At 42.1% G+C, this 11,675-nt stretch overlaps 1 protein-coding gene across 1 annotated transcript; it reads left to right on the forward strand.

Annotated features, from left to right (window-relative positions):
- Positions 1–6,379: 6,379 nt before the first annotated feature.
- Positions 6,380–10,195, forward strand: LOC124670103 (CBL-interacting protein kinase 23). The gene is made up of 14 exons (XM_047206608.1): positions 6,380–6,867; positions 7,387–7,449; positions 7,768–7,839; positions 7,933–8,040; positions 8,140–8,220; positions 8,370–8,423; positions 8,523–8,648; positions 8,776–8,865; positions 8,948–9,067; positions 9,153–9,269; positions 9,360–9,476; positions 9,585–9,641; positions 9,736–9,810; positions 9,947–10,195. Exons 1-14 carry the CDS (start codon positions 6,685–6,687, stop codon positions 10,043–10,045), a joined length of 1,362 nt encoding a protein of 453 aa, XP_047062564.1. The 5' UTR covers positions 6,380–6,684; the 3' UTR covers positions 10,046–10,195.
- The last annotated feature ends 1,480 nt before the right edge of the window (positions 10,196–11,675 follow it).

Here is an 11,675-nt window from a genome sequence, read left to right on the forward strand (position 1 = left end):
TATGTTGGTGTGCTTCTATCTACACATGGTGTAAAAGATATAATATATGGCAACACTATTTGGACATGATTAATTGATAGTAGAAACAAGCAAATTTCTCACATCACGTTTGATTGAATCATGAGCAAGGTTTTCGAGACCTTTGATTCCTTCAATTGTTAACTAGTAATTCATCATGCTTGCATTGCAAACCAAATAATGGGAGGATGTAGTATCCTTCTAGTCCTTTAACATTTAAACACTCATAGAAAAATCATACATGAGTAAGTAGCTAGCATCTTTAGTTGAATAAAGTATAGAGTGGAAGTGAGATATGTGTTCGCTTCTTAGATTTAACACCTTATGAGTGGTTGGGGTTCTTCCTGTTTGAAGTATATTGGCATTTCTTTGATTTCCCTTTGGGCATTTCTTAGTTTTAGCGTTTTCTTTGGTGTCATCATGCTGGCCGACTCATTGGGTTCAATCTCTTTTTCTTTTCTTTTCCTTTATCCTTTCATTCCTCTTTTCTTTTCTTTTTCTTGTTCTAAGTGGTGGCTCATTGGTTCAAAGGTTAGCATGAGATTGGTTGGTTAACTAAAGATACTATCGGAATCTTTCTACCATAAGTCTATAAGTAGTCCAATTAATCAAAACGAAGTGGCCTTGCATGTAGACCAAGAATTGGAGAAAACTGAGACATCTTGTTTTGACAATACAAGGTGTACAGAGTGCCAGAGTGTCTTCCACCAACTTGTGTACGAGTGTAAATGGCATGACAATATCCACCTCCAGATCCGTATTTACATCCGCTTTTAAGAATATGGTATGTATTTTTTGGAATTCGTTTGATATGGATGTGGACGTGGATATTGTTCAACAAGGTATCCGACTGATACGGTAGCGGATATGGTATCCGACGTATATGCATTATTCGTCATCTTTTGTGGACTATCCGAGGTTTTCAGAAAGGATTATCGATAAAATTAGATCAACCCAAGATAAAATACTTAGTCCATCGGCCTAACTATGCACATTCAAATCCCTATCCTATCATTATCTGCTTCGATCCGAATCCTCAAAAAAATATGGTAAAGGATATGGTGAAAGCAATATCTGATTTGATCCGATCCGTTTTCACTGCTAAACATGTGTCATATCATATCATGTCAGCGGTGCAAATTAATAGCAAATATTGTTGCACAAAATTTGAAAAAATGAAATAAATTAGCCAGTTTTAAGACATCAAAGTCAAGATATAGATTTGCAACTAATTAGCCGAGCCAAATAGCCATTTTATTTTCTTATCGGATTTTTTTTACAAAACACTCTACATGCACAAACGGTCACAAATTGTATATACATCACATTTATAAATGCACGCACGTATACCTATGGTCATGAACACTTCTAGAGACATAGTTCAAGAAATTGGTCCAACGAGCCTTGATACTAACAAAGTCACTACATTCGTCTCGCTACAAAATTAGGGTTTGATCCCTGATTAGTTGGAGTGTTTTTTTAACCACGTCAGCGGAGGTGACGCCGCCCGTCCTGCCGAACGCGGTGGGCGAGCGGAGCGTCTTCGCGGTGTCTTCAGGAAGTGAGGCATGGCGTCGGGCGGGTCCGGTGGTGCTGCGGAGGAGGCGTCAAGGTGCAGGGTGCTTGTCGGGGAGGTTGGTGGCACGCCTGACTGGCGGCGACAGCTGCCCTATGCCCTAGTTCAGCGGCGGCGCAGGACGATCTGGGTCCGATCTGGGCCAGTGGGCATGGCCATTTCACTGGCTTTCGGGATCCATGGGTAGCTGTCTGGCGTGTCTCGCCTGTCTCCTCTTCGTCCCATCACTTCGTCCTCTCCTCGGCTACATCGGCTGGTGACGTGGGGGCTACTGGCGTGGCTTTTGAATAGAGGTGGTTGTCATAGGGTTCCTCTTATGCGAAGACCGAGACCTTCCTGAGGCCAGTCCTTCTTGATCTGCCCGGAGTGGTGAGTTAGGCTTCGGCGACGAATGTAACAGTGCATCCTATGACTGGAGTTTGCTGGATCGGGTGGTATTCGGTTGTGCGCACCTATGATTTTGTTCCGACCATTTGGTTCTGGAGGGAACGACGTGAAACTCCGTTCTTTGTTGTCATCATGTGACATTTTGATCCATGGTGAAGTCAGAGATGGAGTATATCATTAAGGTTGGATTGTAGATCTAGCAACACAGGTTCGAGTCTCTCACTGTTGAGAGACTTATTTGCTGTTTTAGGTTTCACAAGAGTAGTATGCAAGCGAGGGTGTCATCACAGGTAAAGTTTAAAATCTTACCTTTCACGATGAAACTTAAAAATCGCCTTAATTGATTGTGACTGGTAATATTAGAAGCGACAAATATATAGCTGGAGCATTATCAAGCCGTCCACGTTTTCACATCGGCCATTTTGGCATCTTTTTTAGGGATAGGCAAATTTCATATATATGGTTCATTTTATATATAGCAAAACAATTTTGGGCAAGCTTTACAGAGTCAGCACAAACCGAAACTGAAAGACGTCATCGTCTGGCCAAAAAGAAAAGTCAAGGAAATTAGAGAAAGCCGTCTACACAAATACGTGTACCCCGGAGCTAGAGTTTCTTAAGAAAAAACATTATCCGTAAATGATGCAGGTTTTCTAGACGATCGTCACACAATTAAATGATGGCCAAATAGAGATGGAGTACTCACAAGCCACGAACGTGTCAATATTCGCTTTTTATTGGGTGGTTAGAAGGGTAGAGACACCTCAGCCCAGTAGATTTCAAATATTAAGTTTAATACTTTAGTGTCTTATTAAAAATCCGGAATATTCTTCACCGGGAGGTGATGTTTTCATCGACAGTGAGAGGCATGTGATGACTTCGTTAATTTGAAAACCTGTTGGATCAGTTTATTGGACGAAGTCTCTTAGAGGTGCTCATAGAGGTAGGCTGTGCGTACGTTTATAAGGATGAGTGTATGTATATATGTACATGTGAGCGTATATAATCATATTGTGTTTTGCGAAAAAAGAAAAAAAATCTTATTATCAAGCGACAACCTAACACAAAGAAATAAAATATCACCTGTCAATCGAGGACAAAATCGAGTAATCGACGCACAGAACCAGCTGCATATGGCATTTTCTGGGCAACTTTATGGGAAGCGAGACAAACGATAAACCGAGCTCTATACATGTGTGCTAAGATTTTTCTTTTTTGTATAAACATAGCTTTAACGTCTTGTGAGACAAAGTTGTAAAATTTTAGGGAGCGTCTAGAGATCAGTCGTCTGAGACTTAATAAGTCTAAGTCCTTGACATTAGTAGCTTATTAAGCCGTGTACTACTTTAATTTTAGCGTCCAGTTTTGTGTGTTCGTTTTTTTCACTAGAAAAAATAATCTGTGCAACCATTTAAGACATAAGAAAAATCTTAGTAGCAATTTACGTGTAACTGGAAAAAACTCAGTCGCAATCCACATGTAAGTGGAAATTCTTAGTTGTGACGCATGCGTAACTGGAAAAATCTCAATTGCAACCCACATATACGTGGAAATTCTTAATTGCAACATATGCGTAACTGGAAAAATATTAGTTGCAACGCTCATGCAATTGGAAAAAAAAATCAGTTGCAACCCACATGTAAGTGGAAATTCTTAGTTACGACGCGGGTGTAACTGGAAAAATTCTCAGTTGCAACCCACATGTATGTGGAAATTCTTAGTTGCAACATATGCGCAACTAGAAAAATCTCAGTTGCGACGCTCATGCAATTGGAAAATCAAAATCAGTTGCAACTCACGTGTAACCGAAAAAACCTCAGTTGCAACCCACATGCAACTGAAAATATGTCGTTTGCAACACACGCGCAACTGGAATGCGCGGTAAGCGGTTCCATGGGAGAGAGAAAGACGCCTTATAGATAGGAACCGTCACCACGAGCCCAATTCACAAAGCCCGCAAAAAACAAGTTAGCCCGTTTACGCGTCGGGCCAACAACAACACAAGCACACACAAACAGCCCAAAAGTCAGAGCACGAATCTGCAAGCACAAAATACGAATCTCCAAGCGCTCGACTTAAACTTATTAAGTATAAGGCGTCCGATTTCCAGCAAATCCGAAAATTTTATTATCTTTTTATGGCAAATCTAATTGTCTCAACCAAAATGATTAAGTACAACTAATTAATATACTTGATAAATTAGAGTAAATTGATTCGCTCTGTGCCTCTGTTTCCTCTTGTGCGAGATGTTAGAGGCATTTTCTCTCCTTCTTTCCTCCTCTTACACTTCTTGCTTCTGTTTGTACAAAAAAAATCTCCTTAGCTACTACGTCATCCCTCCTAGCCATTGCCCTTAGCTGCTCGACCTACTTGTTCTTGACCTCAGATCGCCACAATGGAGGAGGGCGTTGCCATGAACATAGACGTTTAGTTGGAGGTCAAACTACAGATTCTACATGCCATCGAGCTAGAAAAAGGATAGTGCATTTGGGGCGATGGGTTTGTGGTTGCTCGATTTAGCCCTATTTAGGCTCATATGAGCTGGATTCATGTTAGGTGGGCCCCATTGAGCGAAGGCGGTGCCTACATTATTGATGGTGGAGGCTATCAGTTTTTTGTTGGAATTTTAAAACCCCGAAGGATTTTTTGACACGCTATAAGTGTATGATAGTTTTTGTGTACCCACGAACAACATGTTGCAAATAGTTCAATTCTATGCTTCATGGAAATTTCTTATGGTGCAAATATATTTCTTTTTTTGGTTAATTGGATCAATGCCACTCCAATTTTTATGAGTTGGAGAAATGCCATTACAAAAATACAAGTTAGACATATGCCATTACAACTCTATCACACCTCTCTCTATGCCATTTTCTTCACTTAAAGAGGATAACGGTTTGAAAAATACATTATTCAATGTGTATTTGAATTCTGACCATATTACCCTATGTCCAAATTAGGGACACTTTCAGCTTTTCAAGACACAAAAAAAAATCAAAATATGGCAGAAAATTTGAATTACCCAAAAAATCTGAAAACTTTATAGAAATTCAATCATACTAATACAAGAGAACTGCTCAATTTCTAGCCGATTTTAGGCACCCTTGAATTGTTTCTCGATGCCGACCTGCTCTGTGAGTACCAGTGTGGCTTCTCATCTTGCTCGTACAAACGAACTGATGAACTACTTTCTCTGCTCCTGTCGGAAGGAGATCGATACATCCAGATCCCCATCCGGATTTTGGCCAAAAATCACAAGAGTGAGAGGGATTTTACGAGTTGTTGCTGCTAGGTGAGGCATTTTGAGTAGGAGTGTATCTTGTACCATGGATCGATCTGGGCATTTGCTAGTTCACGGAGACCAGCATCCCATGAATCCAGCCGGCAACCAGCCTACGTAGGGCGCCGCCACCTCCAGCAGCGCCCTCCTCCACCAGCGGCCGCTAGTTCGTGTGGATGGAACTCGTTCGTGCAGCTGGCTCAGGTTATGAATCGAGTCAATTGGTTGAGACATGGGTGCGAACGTGCAAAAGAAAAGAAAACTGTTTGTATAAAGGCATGTATGGATGTATAAGAGTAGTATATAGTCCGGTATTAGATGAAAATGGCATAGGCAGAAGTATGACAGAGTGTAATGGCATATATCCAACTTGTGTTTTTTTAATGGCATTTTCCCAACTCATGAAATTGGAGTGACATAGATCCAATTAACCCTTCCTTTTTTGTTGTATGTGTTGTCACACATGTTACATGTGTTTGATTCTCATACCATATGTGTTAAGATGCATTTTCAATGTTTAGCTGCAACCAATGGGTTCTGTTGCGCACCAATATTTTTGTTGCATACCCAAGATTCTTGTTGCATGAGTGTATTTTAATGTGACCACGAATTCAGATGATTGGATGGTAGGGGTTCTTTCGGTGGTGTTGCACGCAAACAACAAAATACTGCAATCGTAGTTTTATGTTATACAATAATCATATGGTTCAAATTCGCTGTTTTCCAAACAAAATCGAATAGTGCGGCAAAGCTATAGCTGGCTGCTGCCCACCTTATGGTAATTTTGTATTACTTATATGTGAAGAAAATACAGTAAAATACATAAATAAGGTTTGACATATTATACTAGTCAAAGTTGTAAAAATAACATTGAAAGTGTTCCTTTTGTAGTCCTTGTTTGTAAAGCTGGTCAACAGAAGAGTATACTACTCGTAACGGCCGTAAAAACTGAGAGAAAGGCTGGACGAAAACTCCACGCGGCCGCGCCGCAGGGCACGTACGTCACGTCTCACGCAAGCGCGCACGCGCACGCGACGCGACGCGACCCAGCGCTTTGCTTCTCCTCGTCCGCCTCCGCACACGGGCGCGGCCTATACATACGCCCTCCCCGTCTCCTCTCTTCTCTCCCCTCCTCCCATTCCGCCATTAAACGAAGAACCAGTAGCACTACTCTGCTCCTGGATCCTGACCCCTCTCTTCCATGCCTGCGGTCGTCCGAGAGCGCGTCGTAGTGCACTGAGGATCACCACAAGTCTCCATGCGGCACCGGCAGCCAGGCGAGGAGGACAAGGAGCTGTTCGTGCAGTGGAGACCCTGCGACAAGCAGAGGTCCTAGTCGCCGGCCCGTCCCGTCGGACGAGCAGATCCGGACGACGAACATCTTTTAATCTTGTCGGTGGTTGATTCGAGTGGGGGAGGGAAGATGGGCACGCATGGCGGCGGGAGCGGCGGGAGGACGCGGGTCGGGAGGTACGAGCTGGGGAGGACGCTCGGGGAGGGGACGTTCGCCAAGGTCAAGTTCGCCAGGAACGTCCAGACCGGCGAGAATGTCGCCATCAAGATCCTCGACAAGGAGAAGGTCCTCAAGCACAAGATGATCGCGCAGGTACGTGATCCCATCCGTCTTTATTACCGTTTAATCATCTTGTTATTATCATTCTTCCGAGATTGCAATAGGCGTAGCCGCGTAGGAGCCAACGCCGGAAAAAAGAGAGATTTTTTTTCATCCAGAAAGGCTACTACTCCTGTTGTTCAGATGATTCCTGTTGTAAAGGGAGTTCAGAGATTGCAATAGGAGCCCACGTCGGGTGTTCTCTTTTTTTTTTTCCTTGATTTTTTAGGCTATTTTTTCCCTCTAGCTAGGAGTTGTAGCAGTTCTTCCGATTTCCTCGAAAGACGAGACGTGAGAATTCGTGCCGGCAGCAGCAACGACGCAGCGTTCCACCGCCGATTCAATGCGAGATTTTGACGCGCAGACGGACGGCCGGGCAAGCCGCTCGTGCGTGTTCGTTGGAAAGCGCGTTGTGTGTGTAGCAGCCTGCGCGATCAAATTTGGCTGCTGCTGACTTCAGTTTTGGCCTCCTCTGGTCCTGATGCGCGCATGATGTATGCTTTCTTTCTGCAGATAAAGCGCGAGATCTCCACCATGAAGCTCATCAGGCATCCCAACGTTATTCGGATGTACGAGGTATGCATCATATCTCCACCAAATTACTCATCCTTATCTACACCTATTATTAGTACTCATTAATTAAGTAAATATACTCATGAACGATTTGCGTTTACTCAATGGTAATTTTTATCCAATCTAGCATGTGTTGTTTGCAATTATATACAGTATATTCTAATGGTCTCCCCCTGTAAAAGGAAATTATTTAGTATACATCATATAACCTCAAAAGGAAAATAATTTGTTCATGCGTTCGCCTCCCGAAATTAATCTCTTCCCTTTGACTAAATATACATGTCTATGTCCACCTCTAATGGTGGTGTGTACTTTGTGAAGGTGATGGCCAGCAAGACCAAGATATACATAGTGATGGAGCTTGTCACCGGTGGTGAACTTTTCGACAAGATCGTGAGTGAACAATATCTTTGTCTACATCTCGGGTGTGCGTTTCCCACTCCTGTGAGTACTCTCTGCTTAATTTCTCTGCCTTCTGTGGTCTAGGCTTCGCGCGGGAGGCTCAAGGAGGACGACGCGAGGAAATATTTCCAGCAACTGATCAACGCTGTTGACTACTGCCATAGCAGAGGCGTCTATCACCGAGATTTGAAGGTACCATGCGTGGTGTCTTAACTGCTGTCTGGAGATTACTGACTGGTATGCTCCATGGCAAGAACAGTGGCTAATACCCTTTTTCTCTCCATTTTCCAGCCTGAAAATCTTCTCCTTGACGCTAATGGCACTCTCAAGGTGTCAGACTTTGGACTGAGCGCGCTGTCAAAGCAAGTGCGGGTACGTAAATTGACTCGCTTCCCTCTTGTTCAGATTGATGGAAAACCAGGGTCATGGAAAGTTCAGTCTTATTTCGGCCTCTTCTGTTGGTTTCATGTTCTGCTATTTCTTCTAACGGTGGTTCCCACATCTTTTTTGTTATCTTGTAGGAGGATGGGCTGCTGCACACCACTTGTGGAACTCCCAATTATGTTGCTCCCGAGGTTCTTCATTCACATCCATGCCTTATGCTGTTGGTTATATAGTTCTCTCCATTCTAGGAGATATTTAGTTCTCATTTCCAATACTCTTTCGATGTACAGGTTATAAATAACAAAGGTTATGACGGAGCCAAGGCTGATCTCTGGTCATGTGGGGTGATTCTCTTTGTCCTCATGGCAGGGTACCTTCCGTTTGAAGATTCAAACCTCATGTCACTTTACAAGAAGGTGAATTAGTTTTACTTTTTTTTTGTTATATAGAGACATTACTTTCTTGGTATAAAAAATATTATTACTGATGCAAGTGCTTGGTTTGTGTACCAGAATGAGTGCTTTAATCTGTGTGTTCATGCAGATATACAAAGCTGACTTTACTTGCCCATCTTGGTTCTCCACAAGCGCAAAAAAGCTCATCAAGAAGATACTAGATCCCAATCCTAGCACTGTATGTTCATCTATTCACTGGTAGCATATCATCCCCTCTTATGTTCATAAATAGCTCATCTAATTGTTATTACACTGTTCAGAGAATAACTATTGCTGAGGTTATAAGCAACGAGTGGTTCAAGAAAGGATATCAGCCTCCTAGGTTTGAGACAGCAGACGTTAATCTGGATGATGTCAACTCTATATTCAACGAAACCGGGGTATGGTTTTTCTCACCTTCTCATCTCGTTGTGTGTATCATAACGTGGTGAATGTATTGTGATAACATTGTTTGTAATGATCCAGGATCCAGCACAGCTTGTTGTCGAAAGGCGTGAAGAAAGACCAGCGGTGATGAATGCTTTTGAGTTGATTTCTACCTCACAGGGCCTCAATCTCGGCACACTCTTTGAGAAGCAAACGGTATGTTCATGGTCTTTCAGTTTGTAAAATGAATAAGACTCTTATAACCATGAGATTTTTGTTCTCTAATTCGGTTTTTGCTATTGACAGGATTCTGTTAAGCGGGAGACAAGGTTTGCGTCGAGGCTTCCTGCAAAAGAGATACTGTCTAAAATTGAAGCAGCAGCAGGACCCATGGGCTTCAATGTACAGAAGCGCAACTACAAGGTCTTGATTAGATTATAAACATTCTCTAAAAAATATATAAAAATGCATAACAACTTATTTCCTTCTGATCTGAACATTATTCTGATAAAAATTATTAAATTGAATCAGCTGAAGTTGCAAGGAGAGAATCCTGGAAGGAAAGGTCAGCTGGCAATTGCGACAGAGGTCGGTTTCTAATTGTGCATTATCTCGTCATATGGTGTGTTATACTGTTCTTGCCTGCGAAATAGCCTGAGATCATCATTCCTAACAATGTCAGGTTTTTGAAGTCACACCTTCACTCTACATGGTTGAAATCCGCAAGTCTAACGGTGACACCCTGGAATTCCACAATGTATGTTTATCATAGCTTCATTCAGCTCAAACTGGGATGTACCGCTGAAATTATTTAGAACTTCAAACTGTTAGAGAAAGGAACTTGATGGTTTGAATTCAGACTGACCGTTTACATGTTTTCATGCACTACGCAGTTCTACCATAGCATCTCAAATGGGCTGAAGGATGTCATGTGGAAGCCAGAAGGCGGCATACCTGAAGCCGACGAGATCCGGCACCGGAGGTCGCCGTGATTGGCACCTAATTTTAGAGGTAGAAGATTAAAAAGATAGTAAGGAAACCTCAGGAAAGGCCTGTGGCGTTTTTTTTTCATGGTCTAGATGTGGTTGTAAACAAGCATCTGAGTTATGAATGGAAGTATGTGCAGAGTTGCATTAATTTTAGCTTAGCAGCAAATGTGCCAGAATTCATAGAATTAGTGGAAGCTATCATCTGTGCAATAATAAAGGTGACATTCATCATGTTCTAAAAAAAATGCACTCTTATTGTCTTCTACATCAACTTGCACCCTCCTTTCCACACTAAAGCAGGTGCGCCGACTCGCAAAACCTGAGAGGCTTGCCGAGGCATACGTGCCACCTTCCCAGCCATACAGTATTCACCTATGGCATGTTTGGTAGCCTGCATGAGGGTTTACCAGGTCGGTCAGGCCGTGGATCCATGGCTGAATGTACTGCAACCCCTCCCCTCCCCTAACTCAAAAGTCAAACCATATGTTGGTCAATTCCACATGGATGAGTAAGTTTACCCTGCACTTCACCTTCCGATGAGAACAAAGGAAGCATACACTTCCGATGAGAAGAGTCCCCCCTTTTCACCTTTGAAAACGCCCTGGGAGTCTGGGACACACATCCATGGAAGAGCAAGCCACTGTGTTCCTTCATGTTGTATGTTATATGTTTTTTTTTGTTGTGAATTATGTTGTATGTTATATGTTGTAACTTATAACTAGAGGTTTAGACTTTAGAGTGATTGGCAACACCTTCTAGAGATCCACTATGAGCATGTATAATAAGGTACAGTCAGCTAACTATAAGGGATAAAATATTATAAGTTGGCTTAGTTGGAGGAGAGAGATTATGAGAGAGAAGGAAAGTGTGCTCTTATCTAATTGCTAGCTCTAGCACGTGCTCGTAGGCACTATGTGAGACTAAAAAGTGGGTCATGTATTGTAAAAGTACTACACTTTTATAGCTTACTATTGTACATGCTAGCTACTCCCTCCGTCCACAAATAAGTGCACATCTAACTTTCTAAGAAATTCACAAATAAGTGTACATCTAGACTTCTTCGTATATTTTTTACGTTTAGATCCCTAGTACATGTCTTGATTTTAGCCCCCATTAATCATTTTTGGTTTCTCAATGTTGTTGTATTGGTTACTAGTATGCACAACATTTATTAGTGCCTAAATCAAAACATCTTTTTAATTAATGAGCAGATTAATTAAAGGAATGCGGATTTTTTTACAAAAAGCATAAAGTCTCTTGGAAACCGCGCGCGTCCACTTATTTGTGGACGGAGGGAGTATAAGTTAACTATAAATGATGTGGCAAATTGTTATAGCCGGCTGCCAGCTACTATTGTTCTTGCTCTATGGGGAGACAATCGATTGATTTCAAGCAAGTCTTGCATTTAATTATTGAGATCAGAGCATATGATTAAGACCACAAGTGGTGACAGTGTGACACTAGTAAACATGAAAACTAGCCCAGGATGGTATCTATATTTCAAGGTATGCCATTCTTTGTTAGTGGCCCATAGTATATCATGTAGAATGTTGTGCTAGACACCTAAGATAAGGGCCATCGTGTGGCAGTGTGAACAAAGTAGAAGCAACACAAGGGTCTAATGATAATAACG

The sequence above is a fragment of the Lolium rigidum genome, chromosome 7 (genome assembly GCF_022539505.1).
Source record: "Lolium rigidum isolate FL_2022 chromosome 7, APGP_CSIRO_Lrig_0.1, whole genome shotgun sequence".
NCBI lineage: Eukaryota > Viridiplantae > Streptophyta > Magnoliopsida > Poales > Poaceae > Lolium > Lolium rigidum.